This window comes from Pongo pygmaeus, chromosome 1, assembly GCF_028885625.2.
Source record: "Pongo pygmaeus isolate AG05252 chromosome 1, NHGRI_mPonPyg2-v2.0_pri, whole genome shotgun sequence".
Taxonomy (NCBI): domain Eukaryota; kingdom Metazoa; phylum Chordata; class Mammalia; order Primates; family Hominidae; genus Pongo; species Pongo pygmaeus.
This window is the reverse complement of record NC_072373.2, coordinates 65,149,087-65,170,155: the sequence shown is the minus strand read 5'-3', so window position 1 is coordinate 65,170,155 and position 21,069 is coordinate 65,149,087. Positions and strand designations below refer to the sequence as shown.

At 41.9% G+C, this 21,069-nt stretch overlaps 1 protein-coding gene across 2 annotated transcripts in view; it reads left to right on the top strand.

The window, feature by feature from the left end:
* C1H1orf21 (chromosome 1 C1orf21 homolog) overlaps positions 1 to 19,397 on the top strand; it is a 235,484-nt gene extending 216,087 nt beyond the window's left edge. Inside the window, exon 6 of one of the 2 annotated variants that reach the window (XR_010122904.1) lies at positions 847 to 2,846. Coding sequence is in view for 1 of the 2 variants with exons in the window: in XM_054475239.2 (XP_054331214.1) it covers positions 18,587 to 18,625 (39 nt within the window). In the remaining variant the exon portion in view is untranslated. Of the gene's footprint in view, positions 1 to 846; positions 2,847 to 18,586 lie in introns of those variants that run through there. The other variant, XM_054475239.2, reaches the window with a different exon arrangement.
* The last annotated feature ends 1,672 nt before the right edge of the window (positions 19,398 to 21,069 follow it).

Sequence of the window (21,069 nt, the reverse complement as noted above, 5' to 3'; positions counted from 1 at the left end):
CTTCGCCATCGTTTATATAACCAAAATTGAAAGCTGGATTCTTCCAAATTTCTTCCAAATTGTTTTCCTGGGCATTTACCATTGCTAAATATTTATTTGTTCCAGGCTAGCATGAGGACAACCATAAATGCAAGTCAAATCTATTTAGATTTTACAGAGTTGGTTAAAAACAGAAAGAAAATTAAACTCACGTAGAGCTTCATGTTGAGAGATTGAGTCATGCTGAGAGACCTTGAGTTTAAGATTTCATCTCTCTCAGAAATGACCAGTAATTCTTTTTTTCTCCCTTAAATTAATAAGAAGCAAAATTGACTAACCTATGGAGATGTAAACATGCCCTTCCTTGATGCAGCCTTTGCATTTATTGGATGTCTTTAGGGCATGGCTTGAATTTGCCTTCTAACCTAATTTGTTGTTGGATACCAAAAAACAAATTTCTGCTCTGTCTTCCTCAAAATAGATGTAAAAGCCCCATTAGTATACAGAAACGGGGACTGAAAGGTGGTTTCATATTTATAGTAAAACTTAATTTGCACATTTTGGACTACTCTAATTCAGAGATTGTCACAGTGCAGAGCTGCTGTTTACCTTTGCACCACAGCTGAAGAAGTGGTTTTCTAAGAAGTTACGGTGACCAAGAAAAAGCAAGTAGCAAAAATGCAATTTAAGAAAATGATTCGGCCAGGCACGGTGGCTCATGCCTGTAATCCCAGCACTTTGGGAGGCCAAGGTGGGCGGATCATGAGGTCAGGAGTTCGAGACCAGCCTGGCCAACATGGTGAAACCTCATCTCTACTAAAAGTACAAAAATTAGCTGGGTGTGGTGGCACACACCTGTAGTCTCAGCTACTCAGGAGGCTGAGGTAGGAAAATTACTTGAACCCGGGAGGTGAAAGTTGCAGTGAGCTGAGATCCTGCCACTGCATTCCAGCCTGGGTGACAGAGCAAGACTCCATCTCAAAAAAAAATAAAATAAGATTCAGCACCTGCTGAATACTATACTAAGCATTATGCTAGTTACTGAGGATACAAAATTAGATAGGAATTATAGAGTACACTATAAATAAATAGTAAACAGTCCATTGCTTTGACAAGTTCAATTTTAAAAGTGAATTTTTAAAATATCTAATTATTTTTCTGATCAAGGAGTACTTCACCCATCACTGCCACCACCATCCTCACCCTCACCCTGCTGTTGTCACTGAGAGTGAGGTTCTCCTCCGTGGAACACAACTATTTGCCTTCTAAGCTGGTTCAGGGGTTGAAACTTCAGGTCCTTTAACCAGGGATTTGGGACTTGGTACCATTTCACTATGCTGGTGGGAGGCCACAACACTCTGCTGCAACCGGAGATGACCAAGAGAGACAGATTGTCAGGAGAGCAGTGAAAGTTCAAAGAAGCTTGTAATCTGATCTACTTTTGCTTTTCCTTTTGGAGAGTAAAAACACTGTGAACCAGTGGGAGCCGCCTCATTTCTGTTCACCTCATTATTTTTTACTCTGCTACCTAACCGTCGTTATTCCGTTGGAATCTATAGTTACTATTGTACCTCATGATTCACAAGCTCCTAGAATCTTATTTGAAGTTTTAGCATTTGCCTAACTTTGCAGCTTTAAGAAAATGACAGTTTTCTGTGGAGCAAAATAGTGATTTTAAACTTCATTTTTTCACTGTACCTAGAGAGGGAAGACAGTATCTACATTAAAGTAGCCTGTGGAGGAGTTTCTGAATATAGTACCAGATACAGGTGACATCTGATGTTAAGATGTGCTTTCCACTATACATTCCAGTTTGTTTGTAAAAAGCAGAAAAAGTAAATAAATTTTTTAGGTATCTGCAATAATAGTATCTTCTATAGGCAAAAACAGGGATTTATATTTTGCTTTATGAAAATGCAAGACCCTGGCTGATGACCAGGGAGTCCTTGGCTTCCTCAAAGAGGATCCTGAATATTAAATAAAGAGTATCTTAGTACAGTGCCATTTGCACCTGGTTGCTGTTTCTGATGAAAGGCTTCTTAAAGTTTGTTGGGCCTTGTACATCTTTTTGGAGTCTATTATAAAAGTTACAAAGACTCTCCCTATGAAAATGCACAAATCATATACACAAAACTTTTAAGTATAAATTTCTGGGTTTTAAGACTCCATGGAACCTGGCCATGGGCCCCAGGCAAAGAAACTTTGGATTTCTTTCTTATGTATTTTGCTGATGTGCTTCCGTCAGATCCAGGGCCCAGCTGCAGTCATGAGCGTGCATGAGCCTAGCTGGCGACCCTATCCATAGATAGTTGTGACTTTAAAGAGGATTAGGGAACTGAGTACAGATGACACCATGCAAACTCATTCTTCTTCCTTTCTTACATCCCCTCCTTCCTCTCTGTAAAAATAGTTCACAGTCTCCTGAGGGAGAGCCATGAGCATGCCTAATGCATCTCACATATTCCAGTGTGATCTTGAGATTCTGGCTCTGTTGATTGATATTATTCAATGTGACATTTCAGGAAAAGTCTGAGAAAGAGCAGTATGTGGACTTAAATCAGCTGATTTCAAAAGATGTTTGTTTGGCTGGGTGCAGTCGCTCACGCCTATAATCCCAACACTTTGGGAGGCCGAGGCTGGTGGATCACCTGAGGTCAGGAGTTCAAGGCCAGCCTAGCCAACATGGTGAAACCCTGTCTATACTAAAAATACAAAAATTAGCCAGGCCTGATGGTACACGCCTATAATCCCAGCTACTCGGGAGGCTGAGGCATGAGAATCGCTTGAACCTGGGAGGTGGAGGTTACAGTTGAGCAGAGACCATGCCACTGCCCTCCAGCCTGGGCGACAGAGCAACACTCCGTGTCAAAAAAGTAAATAAAAATAAATAAAAGATATTTGTTGGTCTGTAGACCTCTACATCTATTGAACAGTCATTTACACTTACAAAATGTTTGAGTTCTTGAAGTGGCATTATTTCCATGGCCTCAGAACCAACCTGGTCGGTGAGAAAGGTCATGGTAAATCTGCATTTGTAAATTTTTTTCAAGAATTGTCTCTTGACAGTACATCAGATCAGTCTGATCCATGTTATGAGTCGGTGTGTCAGAGATCAGAAGACGTGTGCTTTTCATCCAGTGAAGAGAGTGACTTGCACATAGTTGTGAACTATGATGTTGGGTTCTACGTATAAACGATTTCTGTAGTCTGTTTAACCTCAGAGTTGTCACAGAACCAAATATAATGTTTGGCAGATGTGGCGGATATGATGATGGGTTTTATTTTTTAACTGTGTGTAAAGGCCTGCTTAGTGCCCACCAATGATAAGAAAACCTGGGACTGTCATATCAAAACCTAAACAATGTAACGTGGCCTGCCCCACGTGTGCAGAGAAAGTCATGGTGTGTTCCTCCCACCCAGCAGGTTGTCACTTTCAGTAGCAACCAAAGCCTTCAGCACTGGCAGAGAGATACTCTTGCTGGCATATGTAGTTTAGCAGTGGGCAGGGCTGCCATCGTCATTCCATGAAACAGTTTCTTGCTCCATGGTAAACATATTTTAACCAAGTTGCTTTGCTCATAACCAAGTCTGTTTTTGTCTCCTCTCCCTTCATCACCTTGCCTTGCCATCTCTCTCTTCTGAGTGTACCTTTCCTGATTCTTCAGCCAAATTAGAGCTGTAATTACAACAGGCAAGGATGTGACTCAGTCTGTTTTGGTTTTATCTCTACTGCATAGTTTTATGCAGATGACTTCTTAATCGTCATGATGATGACATTGGTGTAGGAACCACTGGTGAAGTGTGTGTATACTCTGGGCTTTAGGATCCTGCATGCCCATCCAGCTAACAGTAGTAGATGAGTCTGTCAAGGAAAATGAATCAGGCAACAAGCTGAAAAGAAATGCAACACACTTTCTTTTTTCTGGAGGGCTTGATTTTCAGAAAATTCTTGAGAATCTATCAGCCTGGCTCTTTAGGGAGCAAGAAGAGAAGGAGAGTTCAGTTTCTAATGCAACATAGTCATGAGTCCAAATAAAAACCATGCCATTTCTGTGCATCAGGTGTGGCCAACAATGCTGTGAACTCAATAGCAGTGTGAGACACAATCAGTGAATGGTATCATTTTGCCATGGATGCAAGTATTTGGACAAGGAAAGAAACCCAAGGTACCACTGAGAGTAACAGAGACAGGAATGTTGGTGTGTCTTATTCCCTTGACTAGTTCCCATTCAGCTTCTCCTTGCCCTGTCTTCTCTTCAGCTATCCTTTTCTCTTCCTGCCCATTACCTTTCCATTCATTGGGTTTGGCAGTCATGGATGTTGCTTCCGCCCTACAGAGAACACACAGGGAGAGAAAGGGTACCAGTCTTGGTAACTACTGCATTGTTATTTAAGAACATCTAAAAGGACTCACTTTAGACTGACAGCTCCCTAAGGATAAGAATTGGGTCTCATTTGTCTTTGTTTCCTCAGAATCTAGCACAGGGCTTGGGACAAAACAGATGCTTAAGAAACTTGTTGAATGAGTGAATGGTGCAGATAAGAACACTGGGCTTCAAATGGAGACAGAAGCATACAAAGGCAGGAAATGTGACCTGGAAGACTCCTAGAGTAAACCTCTCTACTTGGAGCAGCATAGCAGGTATAGAGCAAGCACAGTGCCAGATAATTGGACTGATAGAGGCCTAGGGAAGGAGGCAGCACAGTGCAAGAGAAAGAGCCCATGCTTCAAACCTGGGCCAAAGCCAAGGATTGGCTCTGGCAGCAGCTGTGTGACCCCAGGTTAAGTTAAACTCTCTGATTCTCAGTTTCCTCACCAATAAAATTTGACAAATAATACTAACTTGTCTGATATTAAAGAAAATACACATAGACTCTCCAGTAGTGTTTGATATGTTGTATGTGCTCTGTAATTGGTAGCCTTCATTTTAGTTGAAGTCGCCTGTATTTGTACCATCAAGGCCATTTATACAGGAAGGATTTGGAATGGGGTTGGGGGGTGGTGCTAAGACCGAACCTGAAAATGCAGAACTTAGAAACTTGGATCCTGCGTGAGCAAGTGCCTTCCTATGGTACAAATATCTCCTTGTAGAAAGAGTATTAGAATCGCACACTTTCCAGTGTATTCATCCACCTGCCTTCTATGTGGTATAATAAACATGTTCAGGAGTTAGATTCTTGTGAACACTTACAGAGCCATTAAATAACCTATGCTAACTTTCGAGCTGTGATTACAGAATGAGTCAGTGGCATGGGTACAGCTACAGCTGAATCTCTATATATTTTTTTTCTGTTTGGAAGTTTTACTCTTAATTGTTGTGTCTCATTTGAAAGGCTTTTATAAGCCTTTTAAAAGATATTCATTGGCCAGGTGTAGTGGCTCATGCCTGTAATCCCAACACTTTGAGAGGGTGAGGTGGGAAGATCACTTCAGGCCAGGAGTTTGAGACCAGCCTGGGCAACATTGCGAGACCGTCTCTACAAAAAATAAAAATAAAAATTAGCCAGGCGTGGTGGCATTCACTTGTAGTCCCAGTTACTTGAGAGGCTGAGGCAGGAGGATCACTTGAGCCCAGGAGTTTAAGGCTGCAGTGAGCTGTGATTGTGCCACTGCACTCCAGCCTGGGTGACAGAGCAAGACTTTGTCTCTTAAAAAACAAAAAAATATTAATATCAGCCTAAATATGCTTGTAACAACAACAACAAAAATTTAGGAAAGGGGCTCCAAACAAAATCATAGAAATTGTAAGACTGACTTCTTTGATCCATTTAATAAGCTTGACACGAACGTGTTCTCTGGACCTAGAAATGAGCCAGGGCCATGAGAGGCACATAATGAGGAATTAGAAAATAGGATTCTTGTCTTTAGGGAACCTCAAATCTGGAAGAATAACATTTTGCATTGGAAGGAACTTTAGAGAATGTCTTATCCAATTTACCCTCAACTTTTCATCTCCCACTAAACAGCACCCTCCGTAGCAAAGAATGAGACATTCCCGTTTATATCAGCTGGGAAGGAATTATGAGGCATATTATGTTCTGAACATTGCTTGAAAAATTTATTCTGAAGTATCATGTATATTTCTGGTGCACTTTATTCCTCTCTTTCACAATTCTATCGAGTGCAGGCACATTCTGCTCTGTTCCTAGAGAAAGCATTCTTGGAGCAGACACTTCTAGACTCCCCTCACTTCAATTCCATTTTTCTAAGTTGTTTCAAAAAGGAGTACCAAAAAATTGTAAGCTCATATTTACAAAATGGATTGTTGGAGGCTTGCTTAGAGATGCATAATCATACCCTGCCTGTCTTCTGGGTTTCTTACAAATTGAAAACAGGCACAGGGAGCCAGATGAGTATCATGGCCAGTATCTACCTTATTAATGGGCCGGCTGATTCCCAGGTGTGGATCCAGAGCGAGTTTGGAATATATTCATAACACTTAAAACATCAAATGATTTGTAGGCATAATATATAAAGAAGTAATATTAGTACAAACCAGTAAAAACCATCAATTAAACTACAATAAAGTTCACTGCAGCATTCTTTATTCAATAGCCAAAAAACTGGAAGAAAACTAAGTATCCACCCATGGAGAAACGAATAATTAAAATCCTCCATATTCGTACAGTGCAATATTATGCAGCAGTTAAGAGACATAAACCAAGCATATATATATATACACGTGTATATATATACATGTATATTTATGTGTATATATGTGTATATATACACATATATGACACATGTATATATACACATATATGACACGTGTATATATACACATATATGTGTATATATGATATATATGTGTATGTATATATGTGTATATATGTATATACATGTGTATATATATATACACATATATAGAGAGAGAGAGTCACAATTATAGATTTTAAATACAATTATTAAGTGAAGAGAGGATTATGCAGAATGATAAAAATTGTATGGTACCATGTACGTTAAAAACACACAAATACATTGTTTATAGATGGACATTCAACAAATATTTATTAAGCACCATCAGTTTTTACATGGCATATTTACAAATGGCATGTGTTTATATCTGTTACATATTTAAATATTCACATACACATAAAAGTGTAGCATATTTGTTATATCAATATAACATGAATATCAAAGTATCTAAAATGATACCAAACATACAACCCGACCAAACCCATGAACATTGCTGTGCCTGGGCATGGGGGATGAGCAATGAATGGGTGGTAGTTTCATTTCTTAGAAGGAGGGCAGAGGCTAGCAGCAGATGGTACAAAATATTACTAGTTCTTATGTCTAGTGGTGGGAATATAGTGTCTTTACATTCTTCATACTTTTCTCTATCTTTTAAATTTCTCAAAATCAAAAGAAGTCTATGAAAACAGGAATGTGTTTTTTGACAAAGTGTCAAATAGAAAAAACAAAAGCAGATTACACAGTGGTCACTGGCTTTGCTACACCTTCCCCTGGGTCCCAACATGTGGCTTTGGGTGGAAGAAAACCTACAGGAAGTGCTAACATATGGGCCATGGGCCCTGCTCTAGGTCACCTGAAACACTGCTGATTTAGATTTCACTTGAAATCACTGCTGTTTCCAAGGGCTCTGATAGTCATGGCCACAGATGCAGTTGAATTGCCTGACCTCTACTAATTGCTGTTCTTATTGGCCAGTTAGCCAAATGTGTGAAAATCCTTAATTTAACCTGTGTTTCATAATTCAGTAAGCCAGATAGTCCCCACGAATCAGTAGTTCTGATGGCCCCAGCCTGTCACGTGTCCTCTGGGGCTCCTTCGATTGTTATCCTCCCAAAGTGCTCATTCCCAGAAAATGGGTTAATCAGGCCAGTGGAAGCCTCAAGCTCCATAATAAAGTCCCATGGGCCTACTTATCTTCCTCTTCTGGGGTGCATGCAGGTTGGCCACCTTAGCCATGCCCTAGAAGAGGAAGGAAGCCAAACAGAAGTGTTCTCCCCAACACTGGGCCCCGGATGCCCACTCCTTGCTGCCCTCTGGGCCTCTCCCCTGCCTGTCTGGCTAGTCCATTGTTCTCTGCCTTCTAGAGAGAGGGCCCTCCCATCAATAGCTGAAGTCTTCTTCCTGGCCAAATGCATGTGCTTCCTATTCTGAAAGCAAAGAGAAAGGAAGGGAAGGTGAGCCCTGTGGTCCCTCAAACAGTGTCACCCCCCTTTGTGGAGAGGAAAGAAAGGAACCAACTTAAAGTATGTCCCTCACCTCTCCCTCTCCAGGGGCCCAGCCCATGGAACAGTGAAGGGGCAAACCCAACCTCTTCTCCTTTCTCCACTTGTGACTGGATGAGTCAGTCACCATCCAGAGGGTCTCAGCAGGTGTGAGTCAAGGGACTAATGGGGACCTACCAAGTTCTCTAATCCAGCAAGAAAACTGATCCTCATCTAACTGCTTCTGATATTTCCTGGTTAAAAACTGTAATGAAAGGAGATGTGTGATTAGTCTTCCCAAACCTCCATCCAAGTTCAATATAAATTCTAGGGTATATGTGGAACAGAGAGCTCTTTCAGAACAAAGAGCTCTAAAGAGTTTGTCTGGAAGGCACATCTTTGTCAAGAGGCAAATGAATTAAAATGCCAGATTTGCTAAAGCCATTGTCCAAAAGGAAGTGAATCCTGGGGGAGGTGTGTGAGGCTCCAGTCTACCAAGTGGGTTTTCCCAGGTTTCCTGGCTTGAGGGCAAGGTGGTAGCATTTGAGTCTTAACTCTTACACTTGAGAAGACACTAAGACATCCCTTTTAATGAAGTCCAACAAATAGCATGGAAATCTTCCACAAAAAATTATGATATGTCTGATTAGAAGAAATCAGTCACAACAGGGAAGAATTTTATAAGATAATGTTAAGTGAAAAAAAGCAAAGTAAAACACTGTGTCTATAATAGGATTGAAATGGTATAAAAATGTCATGCATGTGGACAAAGATTGAAATGAAATTTGAAGACTGGGAAGAGATGCTGTTGGGGATGAATTTTTCCATTTAATTTTGATTTTCAATGTTTTCATGTTTGTAAAATAAGAACAGTTTTTGCAGAAGAGCTCTGGAGAGATGTCTCTCAAGGTGGAAATTATCCCTGCTGTTTGGGCTCTAAAGAGGGCAAAACCCTTGAACAGTGTTAGCCTCTGATGCTACTGGTGGTTAATTCTGTTCTCTGGGGCAGAGCAGGCAAACTATGGCCCATAGGCCACATCCAGCCTGTGAGACAAGAATGGTTTTTACACATTTAAATGGTTGGGAGAAAATAAAAGAAGACTATTTTGTGACGTGTGAAAAATGGCATGAAATTCAAATTTCAGTGTCCATAAATTAAGTTTTATTGGAACTCAGCCATACTCATTCATTTACTTTTATCTATGGCCGCTTTCAAGCTTACAATGGCAGAGTTGAATCACAATGAGACCATATGGAATGGAAGGCCTAAAATATTTACTGTGGCCCTTCCTAGAGGAAGTTTGCCAAGGCCTGCTCTCGGACATCAGTTCAGTATGGCCAAGAGAACGTGGTCATCTGCATTCTCTCTCCATGTCTTTATCCTCACTCCTGCTCACCTCCTTGTGGGGAAAGAACATCATTGAAGTCATCCAAGTGCCAGCCTCAGATAAAGCTTGAAAAGTACGTGGCTTAAAGCTTCTAGGCCAGGCGCGGTGGCTCACGCCTGTAATCCCAGCACTTTGGGAGGCCGAGGCAGGCGGATCACAAGGTCAGGAGATCGAGACCATCCGGGCTAACACGATGAAATCCTGTCTCTACTAAAAATACAAAAAAATTAGCTGGGCTTGGTGGCAGGCGCCTGTAGTCCCAGCTACTCGGGAGGCTGAGGCAGGAGAATGGTGTGAACCCAGGAGGTGGAGCTTGTAGTGAGCCGAGATCACCCACTGCACTCCAGCCTCAGCGACAGAGCGAGACTCTGACTCAAAAAAAAAAAAAGCTTCTAAAATATCCTCCTTACTGTTGGTGAAATGGGGATTCGGGTATAATAAACACTTCATGGGGGTTTCGAAGCTGTTTAGTTAATACTTATTCTCTCTTGGAAATGAAAAGCCCAGTATCCCGGGATTGTTGTCACTGCTGTTATTGTCACGGTGATCATTCCTATATATGGTCAAAGAAACAGTCAGAGGCTGTCACACTCCACTGCTCATTACAAATGAGACCTTTTTCCAGCTGAAATAATAACACGTGAGTCTAATTAGAATAAAGCTCATTAGAGACGGAGAAAGCCATTAATGCCTCGATTGATTTTTCTAATGAGGTAAGCCGGGGGAGGAGACTTTAACAGCACAGCTAATTATTTTTTGCTTTTCTTCAGTATGTCTTTGGCATTTAAAACTGTTCTTATGACTTGTTGTTTGACTATAAATGAAAATGCTGCTGAAAAGTGCTCTGTGATTAAAGAGGCTCTGACACGTCCAGCCCTGAGAAAGGGGTGGAAGGCACCTGCTTCCTACAGGAGGAGGGCCCTGCAACCCTGCAGGCGGAGGTTTAAGCCCAGCAGCCCCTGGGGATAGCCTTCCTTTCACTTTTCCATCCTCCTCTTCCTGTGTATTCTGGGTTCTAGCTAGTCGTGCACAGATGCTCAAGCTGCAGAACGTGGTTATCTGCTCCTGCAGTCCTGGTTCAAGGACAGAGCTGAAACATACAGATTCTTATGGAAACTTGGATCTGAGGTTGCCTGTGGATGGTAAAACATGGAGGAAGGTGTTAGGGGATAAAGGGTGTTAGGTGGACAGAGGAGGGAGATGCCTATTAAATTTATGCACCAGAATGCAGATGGGGCAATTGTGCTTCATTAATCAAGATGCTCTTTGCCACTCAGAAAGCAGTTAAGTCCCACAGTACGGGATAAAGGCTGTCAAGGAAGGATAACAGTAAGTCAAGAAACTGAGACTCAGGATATAATAGACTTTGGAGACTCAGAACAGGGAGGATGGGAGGAGGATGTGGAGTAAAAAACTGCATATTGGTACAGTGTACACTGCTTGGGTGAAGGGTGCGCTAAAATCTCAGAATTCACCACTGTGTCATTTATCATGTAACCAAAAACCACTTGTACCCCAAAAGCTATTGAAATAAAAAAAATTATAATTTTTTTAAAAGCCTTACTGAATGAGGAAATTATTCAACAAAAGGCATTATCTCAGTGACTGTGCTATTAGAAATATAGTTTGGTGATAATGCACAGTCCAGCAACTAACAGAGATTCCCAGTGTCATCCAGACAGGTAAAGGAGCGGAGGAAAAATTCTTCAGGTGATCATTCAGCTAGTCACCAAGCAACAAGAGCCTGCTTTATGACAAGCATAACAGCTTACACTTTCAGACAGAAAGAAGCCTCATTAAAATGAACTTCTGTCATGAGCCTTTATTAACAAAACTTCATGTTTGCTTCCTACAAACCCAAGAGTCTTGACCGGACTTGTTTGCTGACTCCATTGCCCTGCCCATGAGGTTCTTTAACTCAGAACTTTGTGATGAAAGCAAAAGACAGAGTTTAAGATGCCTGGCTGAGGCCGGGTGTGGTGACTCACACCTGTAATCCCAGCACTTTGGGAGGCCAAGGCAGGCGGATCAGCTGAGGTCAGGAGTTCGAGACCAGCCTGGCCAACATGATGAAACCTTGTCTCTGCTAAAAATACAAAAATTAGCCAGGCATGGTGGTGCATGCTACTCGGGAGGCGAAGGTTGCAGTGAGCCAAGATTGTGCCACTGCGCTCCAGCCTGGGCAACAGAGCCAGATTCCATCTCAAAAAAAAAAAAAAAAAAAAAGCCGGCTGAACATTATGGAAAGAGAACTGGACCTGATTCCACATGTGATTTATGTGGGTATTAGTAGTCCCCTTTATCCACTGTTTCAGTTACCCAGAGTCAACAAGAAGAAGGGTGAGTATAGTACACTAACATATTTTGAGAGAGAGAGAACACATTCACATAACTTTTATTATAGTATATTATTATAATTGTTCTATTATTAGTTGTTATTGTTGTTACTCTCTTGCTGTGCCTAATTCTTTTTTCTTTTCCTTCCTTTTTTTTTTTAATTTTGAGACAGAGTTTCACTCTGTCACCCAGTCTGGAGTGCAGTGGCACCATCTTGGCTCACTGCAACCTCCACCTCCTGAGTTCAAGTGATCTGCAGTCTCAGCCTCCCAAGTAGCTGGGATTACAGGCGCATGCCACCACGCCCAGCTAATTTTTGTATTTTTGGTAGAGATGGGGTTTCACCATGTTGGTCAGGCTGGTCTCGAACTCCTGACCTCAAGTGATCCACCCACCTCGGCCTCCCAGAGTGCTGGGCTTACAGGCGTGAGCCTAATTTATATAGGTAGGTAGGTATGTGTAGGAAAAATATAGTATATGTAGAGTTCAGTATTCTCTGAGGTTTCAGGCATCCACTGGTGATTTCGGAACAAATCCCCCATGGATAAGTGGAGACAACTGTACTTAAATAAATACAAATAATGAATAATGGACAGTAGGATTCTAGTATCAACTTCGGTTGCCTCTCTTTGCAGTCCTGTTGCCCCTCTCCTAAGTTCCAAGCTATTCTTGTAACAGGGTCTATGCCCTATTCTGTGTGCATAGTTTTGCTCAAAACTTACTATCAGTTGTGTTGTTTAAAAAGGCTGCATCTTCCATTATGATGTGCAAAACGTTGATAGTTTTCTTCCCTTACTAAAGTACCAGGACACTTTCTGTGTAATACCATTTAACAGCCTCCACCCTGCTACCCCCACACCCCAGCACTGCTTCCCTCCAAAGCCAGAGTGTTCACAACCCTTGGATATGGGCCACACGAGGATTCCATTAGGTACCCAAAATACAAAGATGGACAAGAAACATGTTTTCCCCCTCAGTAAGGGAGGCAAACATTTTGCCTAAAATTCTATACAGCATGGTGGTGCGATGGAAGGACCACTGAGAAGGGAAGAGACTGTTTCTCCCTAGGGCAACTACAGGGAAGTCCCAGCTACTTGGGAGACTGAGGAAGGAAAATTGCTTGAACCCGGGAGGTGGAGGTTGCAGTGAGCTGAGATCGTGCCACTGCACTCCAGCCTGGGTGACAGAGCAAGACTCTCTCTGAAGAAATAAAAATAAAGAGATGGGAGCAAGAGAAGCCAGCCAGGACAGAGTGAGAAGCACCGAGGCCCTCTGGCACTTGGCTTCTTTGAGGATCTGAATGTGAACTGACTGATTGAGATGTGGGCCCCATTTCTCACCTAGACAGTTTTATTTCCTGTTGAACCAGTTGGTCTCATTTTTCAGTATCATCATAAGAGCTATAATTTATTAAGCACCCACCATGTGCCTAGCTTTGCTAAACACTTTCATGTATATGTTTAATTCCCACAACTCTGCAAGTTAGGTTTTATTGTCCCCATTTTACAGATGGAGAAACAGATTCAACACTTCCTCTCAGTCACTTTCATCTAGTCTACTCCAGTGGGAGGATACTCAGTTCACACTGATTGTTACATGTCTGAGGGGTGTGTGTATTGGGCTGAATGCATACATGTCTACAGAAACATACTAAAAACATATATGATGAATCATACCTGACACTGAATGGCAAGGCCTAGACCAGCAGTCCCCAACATTTTTGGCACCAGGGACTGGTTTTGTGGAAGACAGTTTTTCCATGGGTGGGGAGTTGAGTGGGGCGGGGTGGGGGTGGTTTCGGGATGATTCAAGCACATTACATTTATTGTGCACTTTATTTCTGTTATTACATATTCACCATAATGTAGAATCAGTGGGAGCCTTGAGCTTGTTTTCCTGCAACAAGATGGTCCCATCTGGGGATGGTGGGAGACAGTGACAGATCATCAGGCATTGGATTCTCATAAGGAACACACAACCTAGATCCCTCACAAGCACGGTTAACAGTAATGTTCGTGCTCCTATGAGAATCTGATGCTGCCGCTGATCTGATAGGAGGCAGAGCTCAGCTTCACTCACTCGCCTGCCGCTAACCTCCTGCTGTGTGGCCTAATTCCTAACAGGCCATGGACCAGTAGTGGTCCATGGCTTGGGGACTGAGGACCCCTGGCCTAGACTATTTGTCTATTTTAAACCTGTGGAGGAAAAGTACGTTAGGCACATTGGAGGAACAGGTTCTTAAAGTCACTCTTTGAGCTGTTGCTCTTTAAACTAGCAGGATTTAAAATTAGGATGATGTCCTTTCCTTAATACTTCTAATTCTTATAGACACTTCAACAAACAAAAACCCCTTACTCTAGAACCTTAGAAATGTGTGTTCTGCATTGACATCAACTTACACTTCCAGGAGGATAATAATACAGATAACTGGAGAAGACGTGGAAGCCTCTACACAGGGTAGGGTGTGGTCGGAAAAATTTTGGTAGGCAAAGGTTCCTTGGGGTTTTTTGAGTCTGCACCCAAAGGCACTCATGGTTCTTTCAAACAACCCTTCTTTGTCACCATCACTAGGAGTTTCTGTTCTAGCTTTCGAGGGCTTCCTGGGGATCTTGCTCTCTGCAGCTTTCAGTGTGTCCTTTGCACAAGGGTGGGATTGTGACTAAGAGCCTCCAGTTCTAATTGAGTAACGCATCCTGACAAAGACTTCCATTTGGGGTTCCTTTAAGGGGGAAGGGCATACTTCAGCGAAGAATTGCTGTGTATCTCCCAAACCCGGCTCCCACTTCCTGCTTTCTGACAGCTGAAGGTCTTCAGGTTCTCTTTTTAGCACAGTTCTTTAAAAACTAAATGAGACATGAAGTCATGCTACAGAAGCAGGCTCCCTGTCCTGCCCAGTAGGGCCAGTGTGCAGATAGGGTCCCTTGTGATGCTGAGATGGGGCCCCTCCGATGACAATTCTCTCAAATCCCCTTTATTTTTATTTACTTATTTATTTATTTTTAAAATGGCATATAGTAATTGTACGTATTTATAGGGTACATGTGATATTTTGATACATGCATACAGTGTGTAATGGTCAAATCAGGGTACTTAGTATATGTATCACATCAAAGAGTTATCATTTCTTTGTGTTGGAAACATTTCAAATCTTCTCACTACTTTGAAATATACAATATATTACTATTAACTCTAGTCACCCTACTGTGCTGTTGAACACTAGAATTTATTCCTTCTTAACCAGCCTCTCTTCATCCTCGCCCCAAGCCTACTATCCTTTGCACAAGGTAATCACCTCTGGTAATCACCATTCTCAGGTCTCCTTTATTACAACGGCACTGGATGGCCATATGGCTTTTGGCCATGTCTTACTTTCAATGTGTTTTGATTTCAAAGTTTGTTACCAAAGCAGTTGCTTCTCAGTGCTGCTGAAACAGGTGATAATAAAAATGAAGCTGAATTGAATTTGAATTTAGTTATCAAATCACTGCAGTTGTAACAAAGGCAAGGAGCAGCCCTGTGGGCTTGCACTTCTCTGAGCTTCCCCCACAAGCATCAGGGCTTCACTCTTTGCCTTGCAGGACTGATATAAATAGTACATAAAATAATATCCGCAAAGCAGCTAATGCTGTTTTCTTGCTCCAGTAATGATAATAATTTCAGAGTAGCCAATGCTTGGGAAATGAAAGTTGCAGAGTCTTGTGTTTACAAAGAAGGTTTATATTGTATTTGTCCCTCAAAAGGTGGGGTTGGGGAACCTTTACTGTGGTTTGAAATGGTCCTTCTACTGCATAACCCAGAAACTCATTTACCAAATTGAAGACAATGAGAACACCACCTTTCATGTATGCATGTGTGTGCATGTGTGCACGTGTGTGTTTGTGTGCACACGTGTGTATGCGTGTTGTGTGCACACGTGTTTGTGCGTGTGTGTGTGTGTGTGTGTGTATCTGTCTGCCATTCCTTCCAAGTTCTTCCTCATGGATGAAGCACCCTCTAAACTCCACACTAGCTGGCTGAGACTTTGCTTTGATTTGAGGCCTCATTTAGTCATAGGTAGTAGAGGGACTTCGGTTTCTGCTGTAGAAGTTTTATTCATGTACATCGGTTTTTGGCCTGTCTGGAGTACAAGGCTGAGGTGGGAGGAAGAGTTCCCTGACACCTATCAGATGACAGCTTATGGTCACAGTCCTTACTCACCTGACAGCCACTAAGGGAGGAGGTCCCTATTCCCCTGCCAGGGGGACTGAACAAACACAGAGTTTATAATAACAACAATTACAATAATAGTAGCAGTAGTAGTAATAGTAGCATTAGCTAACACTTATTGACTACTTGCCAGACACTATATTTTTTTCCATTTAATCCTGACCATAACCCTATGGGATGGAGACCGTGATTATCCCCAGGAAACCAAAGCCCAGCAATTTGCGTGCCGTCAAACAACAGTGTATATGTACATATATACACTGGAGATGTCCACTTTCCTTTCCTAATAAAACCTTCAGGAAAACTCCATGAGCCCTACCTTTCCTCTCCACCTGAATACTTGGGTCCATTTGTAAGTTTCCTCTCTGAGCCTCGTGAGTTGGGGATCTGTGGAGAGCATCATCTGATATTTATGGCATTCTGTGGATACATTTGTATGTGTCTTGTTCCCCAGATTAAAAAATAAATCCCCAGTGGCCAGGGACCTTTAAGTTCTTTCTAGCTCTCCAGTGTGTGACTCAGAGCATGTCTCCTGAGTGGTCTGGGCCAAGGCTAGGGATGGCATCTGCTTGGGCAGTGTCACCAGGGAGGCTGCCCATGGGATGACTGCCAAGTACACACTCCTCATGTCAGGATGACTGGTTACCCAGCTTCTCTGCTCAGGAGAGGTTTTGTGCAGCAAGTAAAACAAGCCTAGAGATGACACTAGACTCAGACACTCTGCAAGCGGTAGGGGTGGGAGTTAGCAATCTGATGGTGGAAGAACCAAAACATGCTAAGGGGTGAATCCCATTCTAAAGGAGCAAGCAATCTGGGGCCAGTTGGCATGGGAGTGAGCAGCCCTGCCTGCTTCCACAGGCCTGAAGACTTCATTGTGTGGCAGTTTGTTTGTTTGTTTGTTTGTTTGTTTGTTTTTGAGACAGAGTCTCACTCTGTCGCCCAGGCTGCAGTGCAATGGTGCGATCTTGGCTCACTGCAATCTCTGCCTCCCAGGTTCAAGCGATTCTCCTGCCTTAGCCTCCCAAATAGCTGGGACTACAGGTGCCCGCCACCATGCCCAGCTAGTTTTTGTGTTTTTAGTAGAGATGGGGTTTCACCATGTTAGCCAGGCTGGCCTCGAATTCCTGACCTCAGGTGATCCACCCGCCTCGGCCTCCCAAAGTGTGGGATTACAGGCGTGAGCCACCGTGTCCAGCCAGCAGTATTTTGTAATTTGCCAAACACACACGGGCATGGGCACATATACATCATGTGTAAAAGTATGTGCCAGAAATGATTTAATCACTTTATTACTATTAACTCATTTAATCTTCAACTATTCTGTGAAATAGGTACTATTGTTCTCTTCATTTTACAGATGAAGAGACTGAGACACAGAGAGGTAATTTTACCAGGATCCCAGAGCTAGGAGGTCACAGAGTCAAGATTAGCACCCAGCCACATGGCACAAAATAATCCATTTTGGTAATGCTTAAATATTAGGAAAATGTAAAATATTTCTGTTATATAATGTGTCCAAAAAACATCTAATACATCTGAGAAATAGTTATATGCAAAATTATTATTAGTATCGTTAAGTATTGGTACTTTTAGAAATAAGTTCTGCTTTTAAAAGAACATTCCCCCCCAAAAAAAATGAAACATGTAGTGTGTATTTTAAAAGAAAAAGAAAAAGTTGAAGGAAACAAATAATAATAACACCTGACTTTTTACAAAACCCTTATCTATGACATCGGACACAGGCAGGGCAGGTGCCCTGTGATGGGTTACAGACCAAGAGAGTCATGTGTTTTGACCAAGACAAGCCAGCTTGGTTAAATGTGGATCCTTAAAGCCCAGCCCCAATCATGTCTTCATTGAGTTTATGACCTAGAGGAGAGAGGATAAAATATGTTCACAAATAACCATTGTACATAGTCCTTAGAGCTTCAGATAACCTGTTTTGTTAGCAAATGAATCAGAAGCATCTTTGCCTTTCTTGTGCATCCCACACATACCAAGCATAGACCTGTTATGCGTGTTTAAGGATTCTTGTTTGTTGTTTTTTGTAATACGTTTTAGAGTGAATTAAACTCAGACATCCCTGGATTGTATGCTCTCTGTAGAATGTTGATTTTCGGGCACAGGGATGTAGCTGTAGAATGTGGCTTGTTCATTCTTCCTGATAAGAAATTGATCTCCTGAATGGATTGGCCATTTGGTAATTTCTTAGTGAAAGGCTGACTCTTGAATACGGCTATTATAATATAAATTCTTACCAACATAAAGTAAGGGCTTATTTGGGGCTTGGTAAAACTGTCATGCCTTGAAGTATATATAGCTTATAAATTGGCTAACATGTATTTATGACGTAGCTACCCCTGTGCCAGCTATCACTGACAAAGCCTGGATTCTGTTGCAAGGAAACATATATTGAGAGAAAATTGATTACAAGTAACTATTTCAGGCTCTGCTTTGAATTTCTCATTCACATGCTCTTTTTTCTTTTTCCCTCCAAGGGTCGGGATTACTGTTCGGAAGAAGAGGATATCACATAGCACCAATTTTACCACTCAAACCAGGAGCTACTACTGTGTAAATAGGTTACACCCCAGTTGAAATCTTTGCAAAGGTCGGTTCTATTCAGCAAACAGCACTATAGCAAAAGAAGATCGTTCCATATTGTACGCCCCATTAAATTACAGTGTTTCTTAATGAACTTGCAAAGGAATATTGCTAAAAACAAACAACAAAAAAAACTGTTATCGAACTTTCTTTGTTGCTGCTAGTTAAAACTTGTTGCAACTTTTCACTTCTCTTGTGTCCAGGTATGCAGCAAAATTCTGCAATTTCACCTTAAAGATACTGTTGGTTTTACAGATGCTCTCCAACCTATTTTCTATAAGATGAGGTAGTGGGGAACTCAGATATCAAACTTCTCTTCTAAACTGGTTCTGCTTCTAAGACAAGCATCTCCTGCCCTCTCTCCTTCCTCCCCATCTCTTGTACGCGGTCTAGAGATGGACTGAGCCTTGCTTCTCACTGGCAGTGTTGAGCTTTGGAGATGGAATGGTTGCTATGCCAAGCCTGTTTCTCTGCTCAGAAGAAGTAGAGAAGCTATTCTCAATTAAAAGCATGCTGTGATGTGACTCCTGGAAGTGACGTAGGAGTGAGTGGCAGGTTGTTTGATTTAATAGGTATCTTAATCAAGAATTAAGCTTGCAACATTGGCTTTGCTCAGATGCAGATGGAAGTGTGATCACAATCATTTTGAATCCCTCTTCCTCACTTTTTTTTCTAAGAAAATAAACATTTTACTGTTTTTATGGATCCTTGTCTTCTCCCATTCATCCAGCTCAGTGTTTTAAGATGATCCTGGGTGCAGAAGTTGAGCCCTCCTTTGCATTGACACTGATAAGTAGCCTAAAGGGCTCCCTACCCTTCCATTAAGAATCTACCAAGCATTAGCAAGACTGAAAGTGGTCTAAGAGGTGAGGGGACATCCTATGACTTTTTAGGAGGGCCTGAAACCACCTTGTTACATTTCATTTTGTTAGCAAATAAACCATCCTATTTCGTAACTCTCCCCCTTCAAAATGCTACATGAGCCTTGCCACTTCCTTTTTCTCTTACTTCCAGCACACTAGACATAGGAAAAGTGTTTGCCTACTCAAAAACATAATACTTTTATGCTGATGATGATATTTGGAGATGTGAAAGCCAAAAGCCCCTGGCAGTGGTGGGGAATGTTGACTGAGTGTTCAGCAGAGTTTATTTTTCCATACTATATGAAGAGAATGATCTCTTTTCAAAGACAGAAGTGATATTTTTAACAAATATTGTCACAAGTAAATAGCAATCAAAAGGAGAAAATAACTTTTGTATTTTTTTAATGTGTTTGATAGCTTTGACGAGGGTTCTCTTTGTTACTTTCAGGGGAGGGCATCCTATTAAATGCCATGCCAGCAGTCTGGGTCTGGGTTTGTCCCACAAAAAACACAAGAGCACTGTATGTTTCTCTCTTTTGGGGTTGTGACTTTGAAGGGCCTTGATATTAGCCACACTGCCACCCGCAGAAGGTGGAGAGTTAAGATGTTCTGTGTTAATTTGCTCTTGCCGAAAAGATGAGCCTCGATTTTAAAATCTATCCACATAACTGATGGCACAATTGATGTGTGAATAGTGAGATTCCCTATCTCCTTTTAGACCTGGGACGGCAAAAGGGAGGGGAAGGAAACTTAGCAGAGTGCTATTGACTATAGATTCACATATTAGCAACAAAATCCCGTAATTCTTTTGGCCAACAGCAGCTATTTTGGGGAGCAGCTGTGGCTGTTACATAAATAGAGATGCAGCCAAAATTTTAGGCTTTTTATCCTGCTTCAAGCAGAAAAATGCAGGGACGGTCAAGTAGTCTAGGGTTTCAGGTTGCCTCCCCTCATATGGTTTTTGGCCAAGTGACTAAAACAGTTTTCCACAACTGTAAACGAACTGCTAAGCCCCACCTCAAACTTGTTCACTGGGGACTTCGCTCACTGTTCTGTGGTGACCTTTTCCGGGATTTCTTGTTCTTATCAAGCAAGAATTAAGCACATGCTAAACGTCTTCCATTTGACTTCTCTACTCTGTGTCTCAGACAGTGTCTTCCCAGAAAACCACCACCCTCTACCCAAAGATGAAACATGCTCATGTCATTTTTCTCATTGTCATGTTTAACACTTTTGACATGTTACACATGTGCATAGATCCAAGCGTTTCTTGGGAACCTGACTTTTGAGTGTTTAATAAAGCCGGAAGTGGTGTTGCCCTGAACCAGCAGCTTTTCACCTGGGTTCTGGCTCCGGTGTTTAACACTGGATACATCTTTGACGTGCGAAAGTGAGTTCACCTTCAGACACATTTGGTACATCCAGAAATAGATCCAAGAAATGGGGTGGTTGAGTGGGTCCACACGAAATGCTTGATTATGTCAGCAACACCCAACACTGTCTGTTTTCCATTT